This window comes from Rana temporaria, chromosome 4 (genome assembly GCF_905171775.1).
Source record: "Rana temporaria chromosome 4, aRanTem1.1, whole genome shotgun sequence".
In the NCBI taxonomy this organism is placed as follows: domain Eukaryota; kingdom Metazoa; phylum Chordata; class Amphibia; order Anura; family Ranidae; genus Rana; species Rana temporaria.
In genome coordinates this window covers 146793896-146816570 of record NC_053492.1, presented here as the reverse complement: position 1 = coordinate 146816570, position 22675 = coordinate 146793896, and the positions used below count along the sequence as shown (strand labels likewise).

At 44.7% G+C, this 22675-nt stretch overlaps 1 protein-coding gene across 2 annotated transcripts in view; it reads right to left on the bottom strand.

Moving 5' to 3' along the window:
* Positions 1-18437: 18437 nt before the first annotated feature.
* The window catches only part of RNF13 (ring finger protein 13), a 120336-nt gene continuing 116098 nt past the window's right edge, over positions 18438-22675 (bottom strand). For both annotated transcript variants that reach the window (XM_040349147.1, XM_040349146.1), the window contains 2 exons: positions 22309-22389; positions 18438-19609 (listed from right to left, as the gene is read on the bottom strand). In XM_040349147.1, coding sequence (XP_040205081.1) covers positions 19248-19609; positions 22309-22389 — 443 coding nt within the window. In that variant the 3' untranslated portion in view covers positions 18438-19247. The remainder of the gene's footprint in view (positions 19610-22308; positions 22390-22675) is intronic.

The following is a 22675-nucleotide window of genomic DNA, read 5'->3' as shown; positions in this document are numbered from 1 at the left end:
CGTACGAGTCGTGTCGTGTCTCCAGTGGGTGTGGCAAGGGGTGAATTTTTACATGAACACTTATTGCTGTATACAGACATTTATTTACTTATAGCGAGGTGAATCAAACAAAAGCAAAAACCAACCTAAACACAGTGAGTAGCATTAAAGTTCAACTCCAGGCAGATGTGAATGCAGTTAGCAATTTTTAAAATGTACACTGCTCAAAAAAAAAGGAACACTTTGAAAACACATCAGATCTCGATGGGGGGAAATCACATGGATATCTATACTGATATGGACTGGGTAATCTGTTAGAAATGAAAAGATGCCACCTGGTTTGATGGAAATGAAAATTATCAACCTACAGAGGGCTGAATGCAAAGAAACCCCAAAAATCGACGTGAAAAAAGGCTGCAGCAAGCTAGTTCATTTTGCTGAAATTTCATTGCAGCTACGCAAAATGGTGCTCAGTAGTTTCTATGGCCCCTACGTGCTTGTATGCATGCCTGACAACCTCTGGGCATGCTCCTAATAAGACGATGTGTCCTGGGCCATTTCCTCCCAGATCTGGACCAGGGCATCACTGAGCTGAACAGACTGAGGTGCAGCATTGCGGGATCGGGTGGACCAACACATAGGCCCAGATTCACAAAGGACTCCACGTACGCCGTCGTTAGTCCGAATGTGGGCCGTCGTATCTTTGCGACTGATTCGTAGAATCAGATACGCCTCACTGTTGCCAAGATACGGCACAGCGGCATAAGTCTCCTACGCCGTCGTATCTTGGGGTGCATATTTACGCTGACTGCTAGGGGCGCTTCCGTATATTTCCGCGTTGAATATGCAAATGAGCTAGATACGCCGATTCACGAACGTACTTGCGTCCGGCGTATTAAAATACGCTGTTTACGTAAGGCGTACGACCGGCGTAACTTTACCCCTCATAAAGCAGGGGTAAGTCATGTTAAGGTATAAACGTCGGAACACCGTCGTATTTTACGTCGTTTGCGCAAGTCGTACGTGAATGGGGATGGGCGTAGGTTACGTTCACATCGACTAAGCAGTGAGCCGGCGTAATTTACGACGTGACACTGAGCATGCGCCGTTCGTTGGGCGCGTCATTTACTTGGGGTCACGATTCATTTCCATACAACACGCCCCTTACCAGCCTACTTTGAATTACGCGGGCTTACGCCGGCCCATTTACGCTACACCGCCGCAACTTACGGAGCAAGTGCTTTGTGAATACTGCACTTGCCTGTCTAAGTTGCGGCGGCGTAGCGTAAATAGGATACGCTACGCCCAACTAAAGATACGCCATTGTATCTGAATCTGGCCCATAATGTCCCAGAGGTGTTCTATTCGATTTAGGTCAGGCGAGTGTGGGTGCCATTGAATGGAATCAATTCTGTCATCCACCAGGAAGTGGTTGCATACTCTTGCCACATGAAGCTGGGCATTGGCGGGCACCAGGAGGAACCCACATCTGTCACAGCTATGACTAAGCACTAGTTTCAGTGCGAAACGCGTCAGCAGTCAGGTTTTATTTTATTTTGCTGTGACTTGTAGTGATGTCCTTTTTAATAAAGGCTACAAATTGTTCAGAGTGCGGCTGTCCAGAGACAATTTTTGTTCCTGTTTCCCGTGTGTCACATGCTTGGATTGAACCTGCTCTTGTCACGGTCGCTACCATGCCAAACAGACAGCGAGGCGTGGCCACGCCCCAAGTGGCTCTGGGTGGAATTGAACCCAGGACCTCTCCGCTGCTGCTCCAGGTCTTTGCCTCTGAGCCACTCCTCAGTTGGTAGTCTGCATGCTGTCTATCGAAGCCTGGTTCTGAACTATGTGCTGATTGCCTGTCGCTGGATCTCCCTGCAATCTGCACCTGTCTATCCTGGTCCAGCTGAGGCAGGTTACCCAATCAACCAGGGTATAAAGCACTGCCTCACTATGAGGGATGTGTCAGTTCATTGTTCTGTGATTGTCCTGTCTGTGCCAACAGTTCCTGTGGTGGTTTTCAGCTATTAGTTTGTTACCTGCTGCCAGATCTCCTTGCCTTGACCCAGACTTCCTGACCACTCTCCTCTCACCCGGAAATTCTGACCTTTTGGCTTATGTACCTTGGATTGCTGCTGTCTCCTGCCCTTTGACCCCGGCCTGTACCTTCGGACTTCCTCTGCCCCCTCCAGCCCTTGACCCACGGCTTGTGTCCCGGACTTGTCCTTGGTTCCTGTTTGCAAACCCTGAACTTTCCGTCAGTAGTTACCTGACCCTCAGCTGTCATCAGTGTACCACGTCTGCTCAGCTACAAGACTGACCCTGGCTTCTGACCTTACTCTGAATTGTGGAATCTAGGACCACGGCTATACTTTGACTATCCTTGGCTAATCCCTATCTGGCCCCCGTGCACAGGCTCACAGCCCAGGTAGTGTCTTACCTTATTACCGTGGGCTGTGTACCTGCAAGGGTGAGCTTACAACTCTGCAAAATGGACTCCACTCAAGGTAAGCCCTTACAGCTCTCTTCTGTGGGCACCAGTGGCAGACCTACCCTCATGAAGTCTATTTGTGATTGTTTGCTGAGACACATTTACACCAGTGGCCTGCTGGAGGTCATTTTGTAGGGCTCTGGCATCCCATTCCTCCTTGCACAAAGAAGCATATGGGTTAAGGTATAACTGCCTGTCTCCTGGAATTTCCCCCACGTTCCTGAGACTGCTGGGAGACACGGCAAACCTTCTGGCAATGGTACCTATTGATGTGACATCATGGAGGAGTTGACCTGCCTGTGCAACCTTTATAGGGTCCAGGTATCACCTCATGCTACCAGTAGTGACACTGACCCTAGTCAAATGCAAAACTATTCAAAAACAGTTAGAAAAGAGGAGTAGAAGAAAAAATTCAGTGGCTTCCATCTGTAAAACCATTCCTGTTTTGGAGGTTGTCTCATTGTTTCCCATCTAGTGCACCTGTTTATTTAAACTAAAGCAGCTGAAACTGATCAACAACCCCCTCTGCTACTTAACTGACCAGATCAATATCCCAGCTTAATTGACTTGATGATATACTCTGATTAAAAAGTGTTCTTTTAATTTTTTTGAGCAGTATATTTTGAATGCATAAAAGGGTGCAAAAAGAACGGCCTACAATTGCACTTCCGGCGCCAAGGAGACTAAGTGACTCAACCCGAGTGTGTTAGAGGTGGAAGAAAACAAATGTGAATAATAAAAGCTATGTTAGCTGTGAATTTTAAAAGCTATGCCGGTGGTGTCAGATGGCATAAACTTTGTGAGCAGCTATTTTTAAAAAATGGTAAACCATTTCCAAGTATAAAACTAGTAGAATCAATAAAACGTGAACAGGTGTTCAAACTGATAAAAACAGCGCTAATATGTGGATAATCATCCAAATAAATTAATAAAATAGTGAAACCTGAATGATACTGATGGTGTGGAGGGTGATCTATAGCTGGTATAAGTGCACCTGGCACCAGATATTGCACCAATAGTGTGGATAAGTCCCAAGAAGCAACTGGGATGTGTGCTTACCACAAAACAAAAAACGCTCTGGATTTTGTTTTCAAACCTTCAGATCAAACTGGTACTGTATGGGTTAATACTCAAGCAGGGTCATATGTGGAGACAAAAAAAACAATAACATAATCATGGTACAGTATTGTCTACACAACAGCCCATTAGCCAAGCTGGATGACAAGTCCCTAGTGTATGCCCGTACAGTGATTATGAATGATAAAAACCAAGAAAACTAGTTCACCGCCTCTCACTGGTGTCCTCCCGTCCACAGGGGCCGCGCTAGTGCTGCGGATGCGATGGTGTGCTGTGTCCTGGATGCGATTGGAAGATGACGCCCTCAGTTGAAGTCAGAAGTGACGAAGCGCGTCAGGTCGTGGCTACACAGCGCTACACAGGAAGTCTATGTGCGTTCCACTGCGCTCCACTGTCTTCCAATCGCATCCAGGACACAGCACACCATCGCATCCGCAGCACTAGCGCGGCCCCTGTGGACGGGAGGACACCAGTGAGAGGCGGTGAACTAGTTTTCTTGGTTTTTATCATTCATAATCACTGTACGGGCATACACTAGGGACTTGTCATCCAGCTTGGCTAATGGGCTGTTGTGTAGACAATACTGTACCATGATTATGTTATTGTTTTTTTTGTCTCCACATATGACCCTGCTTGAGTATTAACCCATACAGTACCAGTTTGATCTGAAGGTTTGAAAACAAAATCCAGAGCGTTTTTTTTTTTTGTGGTAAGCACACATCCCAGTTGCTTCTTGGGACTTATCCACACTATTGGTGCAATATCTGGTGCCAGGTGCACTTATACCAGCTATAGATCACCCTCCACACCATCAGTATCATTCAGGTTTCACTATTTTATTAATTTATTTGGATGATTATCCACATATTAGCGCTGTTTTTATCAGTTTGAACACCTGTTCACGTTTTATTGATTCTACTAGTTTTATATTTTGAATGCAACTAGTATAAATACCTAAATTTGTCTTGATTCCAGGCACTTTAAGGCTAATTTGAAACTGTGGTGCTTTACAGGCGCTAAAAAAGTCCTGCAAGCAGCATCTTTGAAGCTCTTTAGGAGTAATGTATACACCGCTCCTAAAGCACCCCTGCCCAAGTCAATGGGCAGCGCTTCTAACCATTTTTCGCTTGCTAGCAGGGGCTTAAAAGCGCCCCGCTAGTGGCTGAAAAGCTCTGCTAAAAATAGCAGCGCTTTACCGCCGACACTCCAGTGCCTCAGTGTGACAGTGTCCTTAAAGAGAAGTTTGGGATAAAAAAAACATTTATACTCACCTAGGTAAATGCAGCATCGATCTGATGTTGCAGTTGTCTCCCACCGCCTCTACACCGAGAACTGAGCGATCAAAGACCACTAATCGCTCAGTTCTCGCTCATCAGAGAGCCAGCAACTGAATCACTGGCTCTCTACTCTGCCCCTCCAGCGCTCACTGATGCACTAGGCTGTGGAGGGGTCAGGAGCAACTGTCTTGGGCTCCGAGAGGCTGAGCCAGCTGTTGATCCAGGGATCCGAGTGGATCGTAAGGTCAGGATCTCTCGAGAGTCTGGATAGGCTAAGTGACTGAATACGGGCCCCAGGAGTGCAGAACGAAGTGCACTCCTGTTATGCCCTGGAGAAATCAGGTCAAAAAAGCTTTGGCCATTCTCTTTTATTTCCCTGTACAACAGTACTCAGACTGGGAAAGGAAGAACCAGTACATGAAGCCAGTCTGTGTCCTGCATTCACATGTGATGACAAGAAACGTTTCCTCACCAGTTACAGCCTGGGGGTGGGGGCCAGAGCTAGTAAGAAATCCTATTTTTTTTTTTCATAAGTCAGCCCTGAGTGCCTATAGGTTTCTCACAGTACAGTAAAAGGCCAGTCTGTTCAGAACATGTTTTAGTGTTTGATGATGGAGTTACAGTTAGTGGTGTCTTGTGACTATTTAGGGACTCTGGAGGGGAGAATGATTTTTCCATTATTGGACAGGACGCTTCTTTAAATCATTGTGGTTGGGGGGGGGGGGGGGGTTGATGCTGCAGAGATATTTCCTTTATAAACCTTTCCCACTCCCAACTAGCTTTCTTTTTTTGCTAATTATCATTAGGTGATGATCCTCGTCTTTCTACTTAGAAAGGTAAGAAGCTTACTTTCTACTATGGAGGTTTTCTCTGTCTTCCAAGAATGATTACTTCATCACATGGCTGCATTATAACCCTTTTGGCTTTTATGCAGCTTCCAGATCGGTGAACTCTGTAGCAGAGCCTTGGAGGACCATACCTGAACCCCACCTGATGGAAAATGTGGGGCTGGCCTGTAATGTTGCTATGCACTGGGTCCTGCAGTAGGTGCTCCCCTTATTGTAGCTGCTGACTTTTCATATTAGGACACTTACCTGTCCAGGTATCCCGCAATGTCAGCACCTCAGCCGATTTTTAAGGCAGCTCTAAATGTGCTGCAGATGCCATTCCTTGTGGGGGAAACTGGCAGTGAAGCCTTGCGCCTTCACAGCCGGTTCCCTGCTGCGCTTTGTGAATGGCCCAGCGACGGGGGAAGGAGGAGGGGGGCCGAAGTTAAGGGGGACCTCGCTGGAGACGGGTACCTGTCAAAAACAGGTACCTGTCCCCCCCCTGAAAGGTAAAAAATGTGGCATTGGAGGGGGGTAGGAAGTAAACAAGCAGAGCTTCGCCCTTTGGGTGGAGCTCCACTTTAAACCGATCACAACATACACAAAAAAAATCTCAGCATATAACAAACTGTGCCACACATGTGAAGGCTGGAGTCAGAGCAATAATCCTAAGGCTATAGGTCACTGTTGACTATAAACGAATGACCTGTACAGGCTCTTAAAGTGTCGCCTATGACAAATTCTGGGTACCATCGTTTTTGCGATTTTATGGGCATAGGCAATCTCAAGACTGGACATGTTTGGTATCTATTTACTCTACACAACCACATCTTTTATATTTTACCAAAAATTGTATATAGTAACCAGATTTTTTTGTTACCATAAAAATCTGTTTCTCTGAGTTCATTGACAGACACAGCCACTTCTTCTGAACCATAAGATTAAAAGCGCCACCTACAGGATAAAGACACTAGGCAGAAAAAGGACATAGCACCGCCTATGGGTAGTCCTAGGTGGTTTAAACCCCCTCTCTGGTATAGGCAGGTCTGTTAGTCACAAAACAGTACAATGACAAAAACACTGACTGTAAAGGGATTTTACAGTCAGTGCTGTCTTCTTTTTCTATCTAGTGCTATAAACCCTATGTTCAAGAAGAAGCGGCATTCATCAATGAAAGTAAAAGAAAATGTGTATGTGTACACTAAAAATTAATTTTAAAATTTATTTTAATATTTTCCTGAGAATACACATTTGATAAATAACTGCGCAAATATTGTGCGACATAAAGTTGCAACCACCACAATTTTATTCACCAGGGTCTCTGCCTTCAGAATTGATATACTTTTTTGGGGGTTAACAGTAATTTCTATTAAAATAAAAATGCAGTTTGTGTGCAAAAAAAATGCCTCAATACACAAGTGGTTAAAGGTTTGTACTCTTTATAGTGCCAAAACCAAATGGAGGAGTTTGACCCATTCTGGATCCGAAGACTTTCAACCTGTTCCTAAGGGTACTGAAGATTTGCATGGGAAATGGAGAGCAGTACATGGGATTGTTTTTGTTGGTGTAAGCTTGCCTTTCAAATAAACCTTCTGGAACTCAGAGTAATTGGGATGTCCCTTCAATGCTGGCCTCATTTTGCAAAGACCCCCAGAAGTATACAGATTGACAATACCACGGCAGTGACATCAGCCATCAAGGGGGCGCCAGAAGTTGCCATGCTCTAAGACAAGTGGACTGGATCCTCTTTTGAGCAAAACTACACATATTTCAACCTCCAGGAAACCAGATTCAACAACCAAACGGGACAGATCCCCTTGGGGCCTTCACTGTGGATTGCCCAAAAGACCATGGTAGTCTGACATACTCAAGCTCCGTAGGCTCTTTCGTATCCTCCAGACCTCTCCAAGGGCCAGTTTTCCATGCTGCTTCTTGGTCACTGGTTTTAATAGCAAAGCTGTTGATCCTACTGTCCTTAGGGACTGGGGCTTTTTGGATTTTGTCACCTATGTCCTCTTAAAGACAAGGAAGTCAACTTCTCCTAAAGCCTACCATCGCACCTGGAGTAAGTTGAGGAAATTTAATGCTGAAAAAAACAGGCTTGAGTACTGTGATACATTTGCCTATATGTCTCAGTGTACTGCTCCCTGCTAGCCATGGGTAGAGGTAGAAAGGAATTTCATGTGTGATTCATTCCTCTGACAGGTTATTGACGTGCTAATGTCCCCTCACTATTCTAAACGTTAATTGATCTATTGTGTTGTGTAAAGAAGATCTGTGTTTACCCTTAAAAGATGAGTATTGTATCATCAGGCTAAATGATTAGAGAAGTAGTATGTTAATTATTCTGATTGCTTCAGTGTAGTAATTAACTCCAGTGATGTCTTTATCTAAAGAAACGTGTCTGCAGGGTCGGCTCCGACTTGTCTCCTATAATCTGTATGGGAAACCCCACTGTGTGAGGGGGGCGTTCCTAACAGGCTGTAACCACATATAAGCTGAGTTTTTGTGTCAATAAAGTGTCTTGGTTCCAGCATCCAGTCTTGACTCATGTGTGGGGAATCCTGTGATGTTCTTGTATGGAGAGGAGGGAATGCTTGACGGGGATATCATACCGATACCGTCACAAATTGGTTGGCAGCAGCGGGATCTTCCCTTCTACTCTCCTTCACACCCGGATTCCAAGCAGACACTGGAAGAACTACTGGAAGGATTGCTAGCAACAAAACCAAGCGGGTCATCATAGCGGAATCAATGGAGATAGACCAGGAGGACGGGATTGCAGCAACGCCAGCAGTACAAGAGATGGGTACACCAGTGATTCAGGAGGAGGAATCGCCAGCCAACAAGCTAATGAGAGAGAAGCTAGCGTGGTTCGGCCCGAACCCAACGCCGGATGTGGTGCTGAAAGTGATGGACCTGTTAGCGGAGGAGGCTAAACAAATAAGGGACGCAGAACTACAGAAGGCTAAACAAATAAGAGACACAGAACTACAGAAGGCTAAACAAATAAGGGACGCAGAACTACAGGAGGCTAAAGAAATAAGAGACGCAGAGCTACAGGAGGCTAAAGAAATAAGAGACGCAGAGCTACAGGAGGCTAAAGAAATAAGAGACGCAGAGCTACAGAAGGCTAAACAAATAAGGGACGCAGAACTACAGAAGGATAAACAAATAAGGGACGCAGAACTACAGTTAAAACTGGCAGCAGTCCAACAAGCAGCCGCACCTTCTCCGAACAGTGAGTACAGCACAGCAGACGCAAGGAAGATTCCGTTTAGCGCTTTTAAAGCTTTTGATGAAAAGGACTGTGAAATTGATAACTACCTGGCGGATTTTGAGCGACAATGTAACCTGCACCGAATAGCTAGAAGAGAGTGGGTTGCAATATTGTCAGGCAAACTGTCAGGCAAAGCTTCTGATGCTTTCCGGACCGTGCCAGATCAGGATATCCATAGCTACGCCCGGGTTAAAGAAGTGCTCCTGGCTCGTTATGCAGTAACCCCAGAGTCCCACCGACAGAAGTTCAGGGACTCACGCAAAACCACAAAAGACTCTTACGCAGAATGGGCATGCCAGCTGTCCCTGTCGGCCTCTAACTGGGTTAACAGCAGCCAGGCCACCACCGCAGAGGACATTTTGCAACTAATGCTCCTGGAGCAATTTTACAATCACATCCAGACGGATGTCAAAGATTGGGTGAGAGATCGCAGGCCCATGACTCTACCAGAGGCCGCGAAGTTGGCGGATGAATATGCGGATACTCGCAAGACAAACCAGGTCACACCACGGGTACAACCTCCACGACCAACGGCGCCCTCACACCCACCAGCCGCTAGATACCAACCTCCTAACAGACCGGTGACATCTAGCCCTCGCTATCCACGCCAGGAGGACAACGAACAACGCTGCTTCCGGTGCAAACAGTTGGGTCACTTCAAGCAGAATTGCCCCATGAATGACAACACCAGGTCAAATTGGTCTCAACCTGGGTACCGCCCACCAGCAGCAGCCCATTGTGTAGACTCGGCTTGGGATCCCCAGGAGCGGGGTCGGGAAGAACCATTGGGCACCCCTTACGAAGCCCTCATGGTACAATCTGCTATTACGGACAACAGGGAACACCATTGTCAGCTGGTCATGGGCTCCAGCCCTGAGCCGGAGGGGCCCTGGACAGAAAGAGGCACCGCCGGCCATCCTTCAAGAAGAAGAGGTCCTGGAAGTCATATAACCAGCGGACCTGGGGGGAGAAGAAGCGACTGGAGGAGAGGGAGTCGCAGCGGGCGTCCCAGATGCGGGCCGAGATGTTCGCCAAGGGCCCACCGGTGGCCCCTTACACCACCACCCAGTTCCTGATGATGAAGGACCACGTGGAGAGCCTGCAGGACATGAGCAAGCAGGATCTGATCCGTGAGTACATAGAGCTGGAGGAGTGCATAAGCCGCATGGAGGAGGAGAACAACCACCTGAGGTCACAGCAGGCTGACCCCCCCAGGCTCCATGAACTGGAGATGGAGCTGGAGAAGCTCCAAGAGGAGAACCGGCGGCTGCGGAGGGAGCAGGGGGTGGCTGACCTTATGGGGCTCTGAGTCCCCTCTCTCCCCCCCCCCCCGGACTCTGAGCACCAGTGCTACAACAAATATAACTTTTCCTTTTTATGAATCTCCTGTGATTGTCACTTCAGAGCCATAACCTGCCCCCTCCCATAGCGGGACACCTAGACGGCGGCGCACAGACCCATTCGCTGTCTTCACACTGACTTCTGGTGACTTTGCAGATCGCACAAAGACTTGGGGACTGACCGGCGTGTGATCTGACGACCCGGTGACATACCCGAGTCTGAAGCAGTTGTCAAGGGAGGTCAGTCATGCCAAACGGAGTTAACCTCGGACTAAAAGCTCTGAACCCGTCAACCCTACTGGACCAGGGAAGGTCCAACCGGAGTTGCCGGAGCAGGGAGCAAAAGGGGGGCCATTGTGATACATTTGCCTATATGTCTCAGTGTACTGCTCCCTGCTAGCCATGGGTAGAGGTAGAAAGGAATTTCATGTGTGATTCATTCCTCTGACAGGTTATTGACGTGCTAATGTCCCCTCACTATTCTAAACGTTAATTGATCTATTGTGTTGTGTAAAGAAGATCTGTGTTTACCCTTAAAAGATGAGTATTGTATCATCAGGCTAAATGATTAGAGAAGTAGTATGTTAATTATTCTGATTGCTTCAGTGTAGTAATTAACTCCAGTGATGTCTTTATCTAAAGAAACGTGTCTGCAGGGTCGGCTCCGACTTGTCTCCTATAATCTGTATGGGAAACCCCACTGTGTGAGGGGGCCGTTCCTAACAGGCTGTAACCACATATAAGCTGAGTTTTTGTGTCAATAAAGTGTATTGGTTCCAGCATCCAGTCTTGACTCATGTGTGGGGAATCCTGTGATGTTCTTGTATGGAGAGGAGGGAATGCTTGACGGGGATATCATACCGATACCGTCACAAGTACCATTACGACACAAATTTTGGCCCGGGCTGTTCTGTTTTAGAGACCTGTGACCTCTCTTGTTAATAACTTTTGTTCAGAAAGTAGCGCACATCTTTCTACCTGCTCATTCTAGGTATCTGTCTGGTCCTCTCAGCTCTTCAAAACCTGTCCTTTGACCCTTTCAGTTATACTAACTTTTCTGATATTAACTACAAGGTGGCTTTTCTTGTTAGTTATCACCTCTGCAAACAGAGTCTCTAAGTTAGCGGCCTTATTCTGAAAGGAGCCACCTTTTGTTGCACAAGGACAAGGTTGTCTTGAGGCCTCCCAGAGATGGTATTTGCTTTCTGCCTTAAAGTGGTTGTAAACCACTGTTTTTTTTGGGGGGGAAGGGGGCCTGCAAGGTAAAGGCATAATGTGCGCGTATGCATTGCATACTAGCACATTATGTTGAACTTGCCTTAAAATGAAGCCCTCCTGCACCGAGAAGTCAGCGCTGCAGGGGCTCCCATCTTCCCCCATCTTGCTTCCGGCTCTGTGACTGTCCTGCGCCGCGATGTCACTCTTGCGCAGGAGCCGCTGCTCACGGCACAGAGCTTCGAAGGAATCGCACGGGTTCTACTAGGTGAATGTTAAGGTCTGCTGCCAATTTCAGGTGAAAAAGATGCACAAGCTGCTGTTAGTTGAGCTTTTTATGACCAGTTTATTAGGTGGGCCTTGTTTGCTGTGTTGCCCACCCCTCAGGTTACCTACATTTGGTCATTACAATTGTAATTATATAAATCATTGTATTGTACGATCAAGAAAGCATGATTTTTGAATTTCTAGAAAAATCTGTTCGCTTTTCTTATGATCTCCCTGTTGCTTGCTACAAAACTGAGTCTAGTCTGTTTTTTGGGCCTGTCCAGTCACCTGAAGGTAGTTGCATATAACCCAGTCATAATGTTTCAAAGAAGGCTGTGTACTGTACTTCAGGAACAAGATTTTACTGTTAAGTCAAAAATCCTGTTATTTTAAAGTAGACCTTCACCCATAAATAGCACTTCTTCTCATCTGTGCCCCGACCCTAATTGTTGAAAAAAAAAAAAAAAAAGAGAAGAGCAGTCAGGGCTGCCACAGGCCTGACTGGGAAAAAAAAGAACAGATTCCTCCATCCGCACAAGCAAGGTGAATGGAGGAATCCCTTCCTCCAGATCATAATATTCTAATACATAGACTGGATAGGCTGTGGGAATGCACTGGAACTTTTAGTTTTATTTGTACAAAACCCAAAGTTTTACTTTGGGGTATGTTTATTAAACTGTTATAACCATTACAGCGATTGCAATAACAAGAAATGTTTAAGTGTAATGAGACAAAGCTTATCAAACAAAATAGTGCACTGAAATGCAACTCGGTCAACAATAGACAAAAGGAAAGAAGACATCCATTTGTTTATGAGTACCCGGTACTCTCAGTACTGTAGTATGAACTATAACTATATTAGAACATCATAAAAAAATAAAGGAATAAAAAAAATGAACAGAACACAATGGTAAAAAAACAAATTTGTCACAGGAATATAACATCAAAGGTTATTCTGGAGCAACTGTAGTCTGTGGGTCTACCCAAGGGGACCAGATTTTATTACATTTTTTTTGGACAGCCTCTTGCTTCGTAAGATAATATGTACATAGGGAGAGCCTTATTGACTAAAGTGAGCCAAAAAGGAAATGGAGGGGGGAGTCAATGACTTCCAATTTAAAGCTATAGCCGTTTTGGCATAAAAGAATAATAACCGTACAAGTATATTATTCCCTGCAGGAAGAGTATCTTCCTCAACATATACTAATAGACAACGTAGGGGATTACAAATATTAGGAGCTTGGAACACTGTGCCAAGTCAGTGATTGTGGACCAGTAGGCCCGAATACACGGACAGTTCCCGAAATGACCATAGGGGATTGCAGAGGTAAGACTTCTTCCAAACCTCCTCCATGAGATCAGGCAAATCTCAACGCCAATCCAAAGCAGTCTGCTCAAGGCGTTTGGTGGTAGTATGCATCAAGGAGTTATAGTAGGTGGAAACTAGTTTAGAGTGGTCCAACTAAGATGGCATCTGCTCAAGTCTGGAAACTCAAAATGAGATATTAGCCAATCCAAATTGAGCAGCCGCCACATGCCGAATCTGCAAGTGTCTGAAATACGCAGTGCCAGGTATATCATAAATCGCATTGAAAATCTGCATAAGATTTAAATGAACCTCCTCCATATAATTTCGCAACAGTCTTAACCCCATATCTGGCCCAAAGCAGGCCATCTTCTTAAGAGCGGAATTCACCTAGACGTGGGTTATGCCACAGAGGAGCGTTAGGGGAGACAGTACCAGCATCCCCAGTCAAAATTAAATTAGAGGCCTTAAAAACCCGTAATGTCAGAGCAAGAACTTTAGTGCCCTGCCATTTTTGTGTAGACTGCCTATGAATACGATTTTGCAAGGACTCATATGATGCGAGAATCACTGCCTCTAAAGCAGTGGCTGCATTTTTGGTATCCGGCTGGATCCACCAGTGTACGTGGGTCAGTTGGGCGGAAAAATAATACGTCTGGAGGTTAGACATAGCTAGTCCTCCATCTGACGGGGTTAGCTGCAATGTATCCCTGGCAATTCTTGCCAGTTTCTCGCCCATATAAAATGCCGTAATCAGAGAATCAAGATTGATTCTACCTAGTAAATTAAAGGGGTAACTTAGTCCAAGCCCTAAATGTGGTTTTTAATCTATGAATGAGAGGGGACAAATTATCATCGATATATTTGGAAATAGGTTGTTGAATTATTATAATTATGCCCAGACATCTGACCCTAGTAACCACCCTAAGGGAACAACTATTGAGAATACATTTAGCTGCATCAGGGTCCAATGGGAAAATGGTGGATTTCTACCAATTTACCCTAAATCTAGAGAAATGTCCAAATTGTGTGATAACCTGCAGGAGTTTGGGGAGGGAAAACTGCAGATCAGAAAGATAGATAAGTAGATCATCCGCATAAAGGGATACCTTTTCCTGCAAGCCATTAACCACTAAACCCCGGATGGTAGAATCAGCCTGCAATAGCGCTGCCAGTGGTTTTATAGCCAGGGTGAATAAGAGGGGCGACAAAGGGCACCCCTGTCACGTGCCCCGAGCTAAGGAAAAAGTGTCTGACATATAGTTGACGACATGTATGCGAGCGCTGGGCTTAGACTACAGAAGGTGCACACAACAAATGAAGGAGGGCCCAAATCTAAATTTGGCCAGGACTTCATATAAGTATGGGTGTCAAACGCCTTGTGGGTGTTCAAGGCAACAACCAGTTTAGAGCTCATGTTCTAATGGGTAGCTTGTATTTTAGTGAACAGTCTCTGGAGATTAATATAGGTGGAACGCCCAGGAATAAAACTGATCTGATCCGAGCCAACCAAGGTGGTAACCAAATTATTGAGTCCACGAGCCAAAGCCTTTGCCAGGATTTTAATGTCTGAATTAGTTAGGGAAATAGGCCTATAGGAGGCACAACATGAATGATCCTTATGGGGTTTGAGAATGAGCACTTAAACCATAAGGGGGAGGGGGGAGAGACACCCGCTTTCAAATGCATGAGGCAGAAGGATTTCCTTATACTTGATATACAATTCAATAGGAAAGCCATCTAACCCTGGTGTTTTATTCCTGGCGAAGGAGCATAGCCACCTTAAGCTCATTGACTGTCAGTGGGGCTTCAAGCGTGGAGACCTGATCTGGGGAAAGTTTAGATCAGGGGATCAAATCAAATAATCATCTAGTTCTACAATAGTTAATGCACTTTAGTTGTGCATAGGTCAGTATTGAAGTCTACAAAACCCTGTACCACCTCGGTAGTCTGGACGACCGATTTACCCATAGACTGGAGAATTCTGGGACTGGTAATCAGGTTTAGATAGGCTAGAAGATGGCCGTTTTAATTTCAAAATACGTTGACTTTGATAAAGCCGTTTTGTTTAATTTTTTTGTATAGGAGAGTGAGGTCTAGTTGTCTAGCTCTGTCCTTCCAGTCGAGTAGGCGCCAGGAGACGGGTCAGTAGAGTAGCCATGCTCTGCTGTATGGAGAGCATGTTCTGCATCCATTTGTTTGGATCTAGAGACCTTACGAGCAGCAGAGATGGCCAGGGCAAAGGAGCCCTGCATAGTCACTTTAAAAGCATCCCAGGTAATGGGAGTCGAGGCACTATGCATATCGGATTGCCAATAGGAGTTCATCTCTGTCTGGCACCTATCCGCAACCAAAGGATCAGCAAGCCACAAGGGACTCAATATCCACAATTTGTAATTGCAAGGTACCCCCAATGCTAAATCCAACATCAAGGGAGAGTGGCCAGATACAGCCTTGGGGAGATACTTAACATCCAGTACACAGCTCAATAGTTCAGAAGATAAAAGACATAGATCAATACGCGATAGTCTTTTATGGGTTACTGAATTACAAGAGTATTCCTGCTGGTCTGCATATTTCCACCTTCAGGCAGCCACGAATCAATGTTTTCAAGAGAGCTGTTCAGGACTGTGGTAAAGTCTCCTGCGAACAGTAAAGGACCCTCAGCTACTTCTAAAACTATACCCAAAAAGGGTTCAAACCAGGTCTTAGTGAACGGAGGGGGGGGGGCATAGACATTCACCAAGGTATAAAGGCTTCCTGCCAAATCCCATAACTAATATTACAAAGCATCCTTGGAGATCTGTTCTTAAATTTTTGATGGAGACAGGGGCCATTTTGGATAAAAATATAGAAGTTTCCCTTGCATAAGTGGAATATGTTGAATGGTATGTCCAGTTGTGCTCAAAAGTTTGCATACCCTGGCAGAAATATAAATGCCAAAATGTCACAATTTCTGCCAGGGTATACAACTTTTGAACACAACTGTAGGTGTGTCTTCTGGAGGAAGATGACATGGGGAGCATGGCGGGGAAATATATATTCTAAAACCAGGGAATGTTTAATTTTTTAAGTTAAGTCCCTGTATATTCCATGAAAAAACCCATAACACACTTATGGAGATTTAGAAAACTGTAGGTAATGCAGGATAGTACATAAACACATGCCCCTTAGTGTATAGGAGGCGGCCTGCCCGAAGAGGGTAAATTGGCCAAAGTAGAGCAGTAAGCAGACTCCAGCTCTCAGTGATACTTACAAAGTAGTAGTCCCGATACCATTGTAGAAAACCAGCATGAGTATTACAATAGTTATTTATGTAAATGGATGAATAAAAAGAAAGAAAACCCTGAAAACTCACAATGTAAAAAAAACTTAAGTAAAAAAAAAAACATCCCCACCCCACCCCAACAATTGAGAGCTTTATTCCAAAAACTGAAGCATATAGAGAATGAGGGGGGTAGTGCTGCGCTGTGAGTGGGGTGAGCAGCACTACCCCCCTCATTCTCTATTTGCTTCTGGTTTGATACACCATCCAGTGCAGCAGTTGTACCCCTTCCCTTTCCCCATTCCCCCACTCTTGTGGTAAGCGCGGTAATACTCACCCCATCACAAAAACTGAAGCATGGTATGGAGAAAACGTGCGTAGTCCATTAAAACTGATGTAGGCAATTTGAAAAACGTTATGAAACAACCATAGCCCAGGTGAGAGTTAGATTGTCCGAACCCAGAATCGTAGAATGGACAAACCCATAGTGAGGGGGTCAACCACAGACCAGCAGGTGCCAATGTTGGAATCCGCAGGGAATTACATGATTGGTATGAACACGAACATCCTGGGGCGGCCCACATAGGTTTCATAAATTACCAAATTAAACAAAGGTCTGTGAATAAAGGCGGTAACAAGCGATCAGAGTAGTATAGCAAGCCATAGATTCAAGGTGCATTGTGCTTTCTGGTGTGGCGAGGAGAGGAATAGCCCAAGGCATTCACCCAGCATAAGGCGTCATGAGGATCTATGTAGAAATGGGTTTTACCCTGATGAACAACCCGCAATCTGGCTGGGTAGAGCATGCTATAGATTATGGTTTATCCCGAAGCCTTCAATTTCACTGACAGGATTTCAGCGGGCTGTTTTTGCATGGCTGCCGAAAAGTCAGGAAAGATAGTAATGGGGTTCCCATTATATAACAGCCGCCCTTGCACTCTTGCTGCACGCAACACTGTTTCCTTATCCCGAAAATGGAGCAGTTTGATCAAAAGAGGGCAAGGAGGTGCACCCGGAGGCAGGTGGTGCAACGGCACCCTATGGGCACGTTCGATGGAAAACATGGTTGAGAAGGTTGTGGTCCCAAAAGTATCAGTGATCCATTTTTCCATAAAAGATTTGTGTTTACCTTCTTTGCCCTCAGGAAAGCCAAGTAGCCGCAGATTGTTATGCCATAGGTGATCCTCAAGATCATTAAGCTTCTCTGAGACGGCAACTGAGTGGTGTTTCAATTCTGTCATCTGATGATCAAGAGGCTGTAAAGAATCTTCCAGGTCATTGTTCAGCATTGGACACCCGGTGCTTAATATTTTGTATATCCTGTTTTAAAAAGTAGAGTTCCACTTTAACTGAGTAAATTTGCATTGTAAGAGAAGCATGGCTGTGCTGGATTGCTTCCATAATCTGGGACAGTGTGGGTTCTGCACCAGCAGTTGGAGGGTTAACTGCTTTATGAGAGAAGCACAGCTGAAGCTCCAGGAGAAACAGAAGGCTCAGGGCTTATGAGAAAGGGGCGATGGAGGGGAGGAGGACTCACCCTGCACAGGAGCCAAAGGTTTAGTATGTGTCGGCTTTGTGTCGAGAGGCGGCTCTGTCTCTGTGTCGAGAGGCGGGACGGGACAATTTTCACCATGGCTAATGCTCCTCTAGTGTCCCAACAGGCAAGCGTGTGGGCAGAGCCGAACAATCTCTCTGGACGAATCTGTGCAGGATTTTGATGTTGGGACGGAGGCTCCATGTAGCTGCTGCTTCCATCCCGGAAGTCAACCATGCCCCCTGCTTTTGTTTAAAAACAAGTCTCAAGGGTTTCTAAATGGAAGCATTATTTATACCAGTGATGCTCAGTTGCTCTTAGGTTTAGATCTGGCATGCCTTGATATTTACTAAACCCAACTATCAGTCATCCATTATAAGGGGGCAAAAACGGTTTAAAAAAATCCTACACTTAATTACACAGTTAAAAATCTGAGCACCCCAATCTAAATTTTGGCACCAAATGTCTGCTCAACCTAAAGTATGTACCCAAGTAGTACTTACTGGAGCTCCCCATTGTATACAGACATATTGAACTAGCAAGCTGTATATACATTTCAAGTAAAACAGCGATATCACGTATTCTACATACCTTATCAGGTGAGAAATCAAATTTTATTTTTAGACTTCAAGTCGTGTGATATAAAAAACCTTTACACACTTTATAAGGACTTTCTATATTGATACAACAGCGTTCATATCATCATACAGTGAATACATACTGTTCATGAATTTAATAAGCTTCAGCTTATTGTGCATATGTTCCAGATAATCTATACAAAGTCAAAAAACAAAAAAATATACTTTTCAAGAGATGATTAGCTTCAACAAAACACTTTTCTTCCAGATCCTGAAAACATCTGCATTTTAAAGAATGTTTTTCTTGCAGACATTTGTATTTGTTTCATTTGACCTATGTTACTGTAAACCTGAAAGTTACCAGGCCAAATGTCACTGGGTTACACAGGCCATATGTCTGCCTTCTGTAGCTTACTGATTTCTGCATAATTAGATTAAAGCCAGCTTTAAAAGAACAAGTCCAATGTGCATAGCAAGGCGTGTACAAGTAAATGCTGCACCAGTAAAATGTCTAATAAAATTTGGTGCCCCAAGCTCCAGAGATGTTAAGGTGCAGAGAGAAAACCATGCAAGTATTGCAGGGTAGAGTCCATGTTTGTGACTTAGTGTCCAAGAGAAGAACTAAAGCAACTTTCACATAGCAGCTTTACATTTTAAATACTCTGTACATTACACAGTATATCAGCCTTGCGGTCTGATGAAGCTAGCTAGGGAGCTGCGGTCGGTCTGTTGCCACAGACTTTATTTTGGAAAAAATGAAATCTAGCATCCTAAATGATTGACAAGCACTTAGCAATTCTCCAGTCATGGCTCATACAGTGTTTCTCTCTCTGGACTCCCGATCCATGTTGTGCTGCAACTGGACCACAACACTTTGTGTATTATGTTCTTCATCGCTACTGTCACTGTCATCTGCGTCGTCATCATCCTCCTCAGAGGAAGACTCCGCTATGCTCTGCTGTGAGTGAGACTGGGATATGGCCCCGAATGACTGAGTACTGGCAGAAGGTGTGGGACGAAGCAATGGAGTATTTTCGGAGACATCGTTATCTTCCTGGCTGCTGTCTGAATCTGAGTCAGAGTCCCCTTGGGATGGGACAACCTTCTGTTTGCACACAGGACAGGTCTTCTTTGTCTTTGTTAGCCATGGGTCAACACACTTGCAGTGATAGGCTAGCAATATGAAAGAAAACATAATTACATTAAGCTTTCACATTTCAAGTATTACAAGGTCAGTCAGCATCCTTCATAGAACTCTGTAATCATAAAAACAATGCATTAGGCGAATAGTATTTTTACCAATGGTCACTATAGCTACAATGTTTACATCATATCAATGCTGAGTTAAAGCACCTGCAGAAAAGATTTAGGCCGATTTTTATGTGACCCCAACTTCTTATTTCTAAACTTTAATATTTTTAAAGTAGGATGTGAAGAATCACATCATTAAACAAGCATATATTACATCTATAGATTCCTGCCACTGGAAGGAGTCAGAGTCAAATTACAGTTGGTCGCCTCTTGATACCACACTTGGACCTGAGCATCTGAGATTTCTAAGGACATGATGGTCAAAAATACTGATAGGCATCCCTGGACTTGGAAAAGCGAGGACATCCTTTCATTGTTAACAGACTTGTTAAACTTGGAGTTCCAAGCATTCTGACAGAAGTGTACCCCAGGTTTTGGATTAGGGCCTGAGGGGGGCAGTGAAAGGTCTTTATGCCCCATGCGGGCATGGTGTCCATTGTAGCATTTGCAGTAGAGGACTGGCCAGAAGAGCGATTACTTTGACGCAGTTGGTCAGCTTAACATGCATTGCAATATATGTGAACTAAATATCCCTGTTTTTCATTGCATAGTTTGCTGGAAAGGGTGTAGCAGTATACAGAGGGTGCATCTAGGAACTCTTTCTAGACACGGGAGCAGAAGGCCTGCTTGCAGGAGCACAAGCCTTCTTTTTCTGGGGGAGAGTACCCTTACCCCCCAGGTGATCTCCTAAAGTACTTGTACTTGTTTCCTTCAAAGGGCTTGCACTCCATGAACTTCCTACACAGAAATTTCACTGAGCAGCATTACAACCAGAGGATCCTCCGCCTGTGAACAGAAAGGATGCTCATCCTGTGATAGCTGGCCATCTCCACAGCAGCAGAAGGCTACAGGCAAAAGTTCTAGGTGCTGGTGGGGAGGGGGAATATCAGTTCAAATGGATCCAGGATCACGGCCATGTGATTTGTTCAGACAGCGAGGACTGCTATAGAGGTGAGACAGTCATCGTATAACACTGACTAACTGAGAGTGAACAGGAAAGGCAGAAATGCAACTTGTGTATAAGACCTGAAATTATATACTTTAGCTTAGGAGTTATCTCAGTAGAGAAAGCTTCCTTTAAATCCAATTCTTTGGAAACAGAAGATTCATCATCCTAATCCTCCATGCCCCACAACTGCCCCAATTAAGATTCCAACCCTGGAGGGAATGTTAAAGAGGCCTGTTTGTGACCCCTGTGATCAACAGCCAACAAAAGGCCAGAGATCCTACCAACAATCATATATGGTATTCCTTTCTAATCCCCCCAAACAAGTGTGGGTGCCTGAGAGGGCAGACAAACCCCCAGAAGAGAGAAAAGAATCTGAACAGGGAAGATTAGGGATCCCATGAAGTGAGACTATCGCCAACACCCAAGTAGTCAGCTGAGCCTGAATGGGTGAGGCCCCCATCTCAGAGACAGGGCTCTAACAGCTCTGGAGCTGTATAGCACCCTGTAACTCAGCGCAAAGCATTACGTGCCAAGGTGGGCACCCACATAGGATCCAGTGCCTGAAGCAACATTACAGGCCAGCTCTGCATTTTCTTCAAGACGGGCTGGGTACAATCTCCCAAGGCTCAGCCAAGAAGTCAACAAATTTAAAAAGCTGCACATAAAATGGCTATGGAACAACTACAGCTTCATAGAAGAATCCTGCAAACAAAAGACCAGCAAAAAAGGGAAAAAGGAATTCACTCAAAAAAATATCCCTAACCTAAGGACACTAGAAAAAAACTAGAGGCAAACTGGGAATATAAAGGGGGTGACTCTTCAGCTATTTCTAATCACCTGAAGGTAGGTACCTATAACCTTTGATTATGATGCCATGTCCTGTACAGTTTGATTAAGAAACAGGGGAATTCAGCTGCAATCTGCTGCCACAGGCCAGGTCCCACTCCGTCATCGTTCCTTCCTGCGTTGACAGCCTCTCTTCTGGGTTTTTGCAGCTAACCACCAATGATGTGCCACTAGGTCCACCCATCTAGCTGCCGTGTGTCCTGCTCATGCAGAATTTTTTACGGGGATATTCCAGGAGGCTGCAGGAGCAGGCATGTGTATATTCATGCCTAGAATGGAAGTGGGGCCAGAGTGAAAAAATAAAACCAAATGTGAAAAATGGGTTTTATATATTGCAGCGTGAAGAAGAAGGGAAGAAAAGTTAAATTGTGTAGGTTCACTTTAAACATCTGTGCTCATTGCAAACAGTAATGAATACCACAAGCAAATGTTCTAGGTGGGGGTGGTGAATAAAGGGATCCATTATAATGGATCCAGGGTCATGGACCATGTGACTAGTCCTGACAGCCAAGGATGCAGTCATGTTCCACTCACAGGTAAATGTGTTGTATTATGACTTTGCATGCATGGGTTAATTTAAATTCCTTTTTGAATGTGGCTTCTTGCCGACATCATATGGAAGGAAAGTGGTCTCAGCACATGGCTAATGGTAGAAGTGAACTCTGTGTTTTGGGCCATTTTACACGCTACTTATCTATCCTGTATCAGCAATAAAAACGTTTTTTTCTTTTTAATACTAGCAATGAGAATTTTGTTTCCCTATTACCGTGAGAGCAGGGCAATACTCGTAGCTTATCTCCTTCTTCATATTCATCCAGGCAGACAGCACATACATCATATACATCACCTGCAATGCACAGAACAATAGATTTATTCAACCCATCAAACATATATGCAGCTAACCAGCCAATAGTATAAGTTCTGTTTATTTCAAATTAAAGCCCATCTATGATCAAAATTTCAAATATTGATATCCATATATTTTAATTATCTCCAGCCTGCTTTCAATTTTTCTGAACCTTGAATCTTTGCGCAAAAGTTATAGCGTTCACAAAATAGGGGATAGTTTTAAGGCATTTTTATTAAATATCTTTTTTTTTTACTAGGAATGGCGGCAATCGATTTTTTTCGTG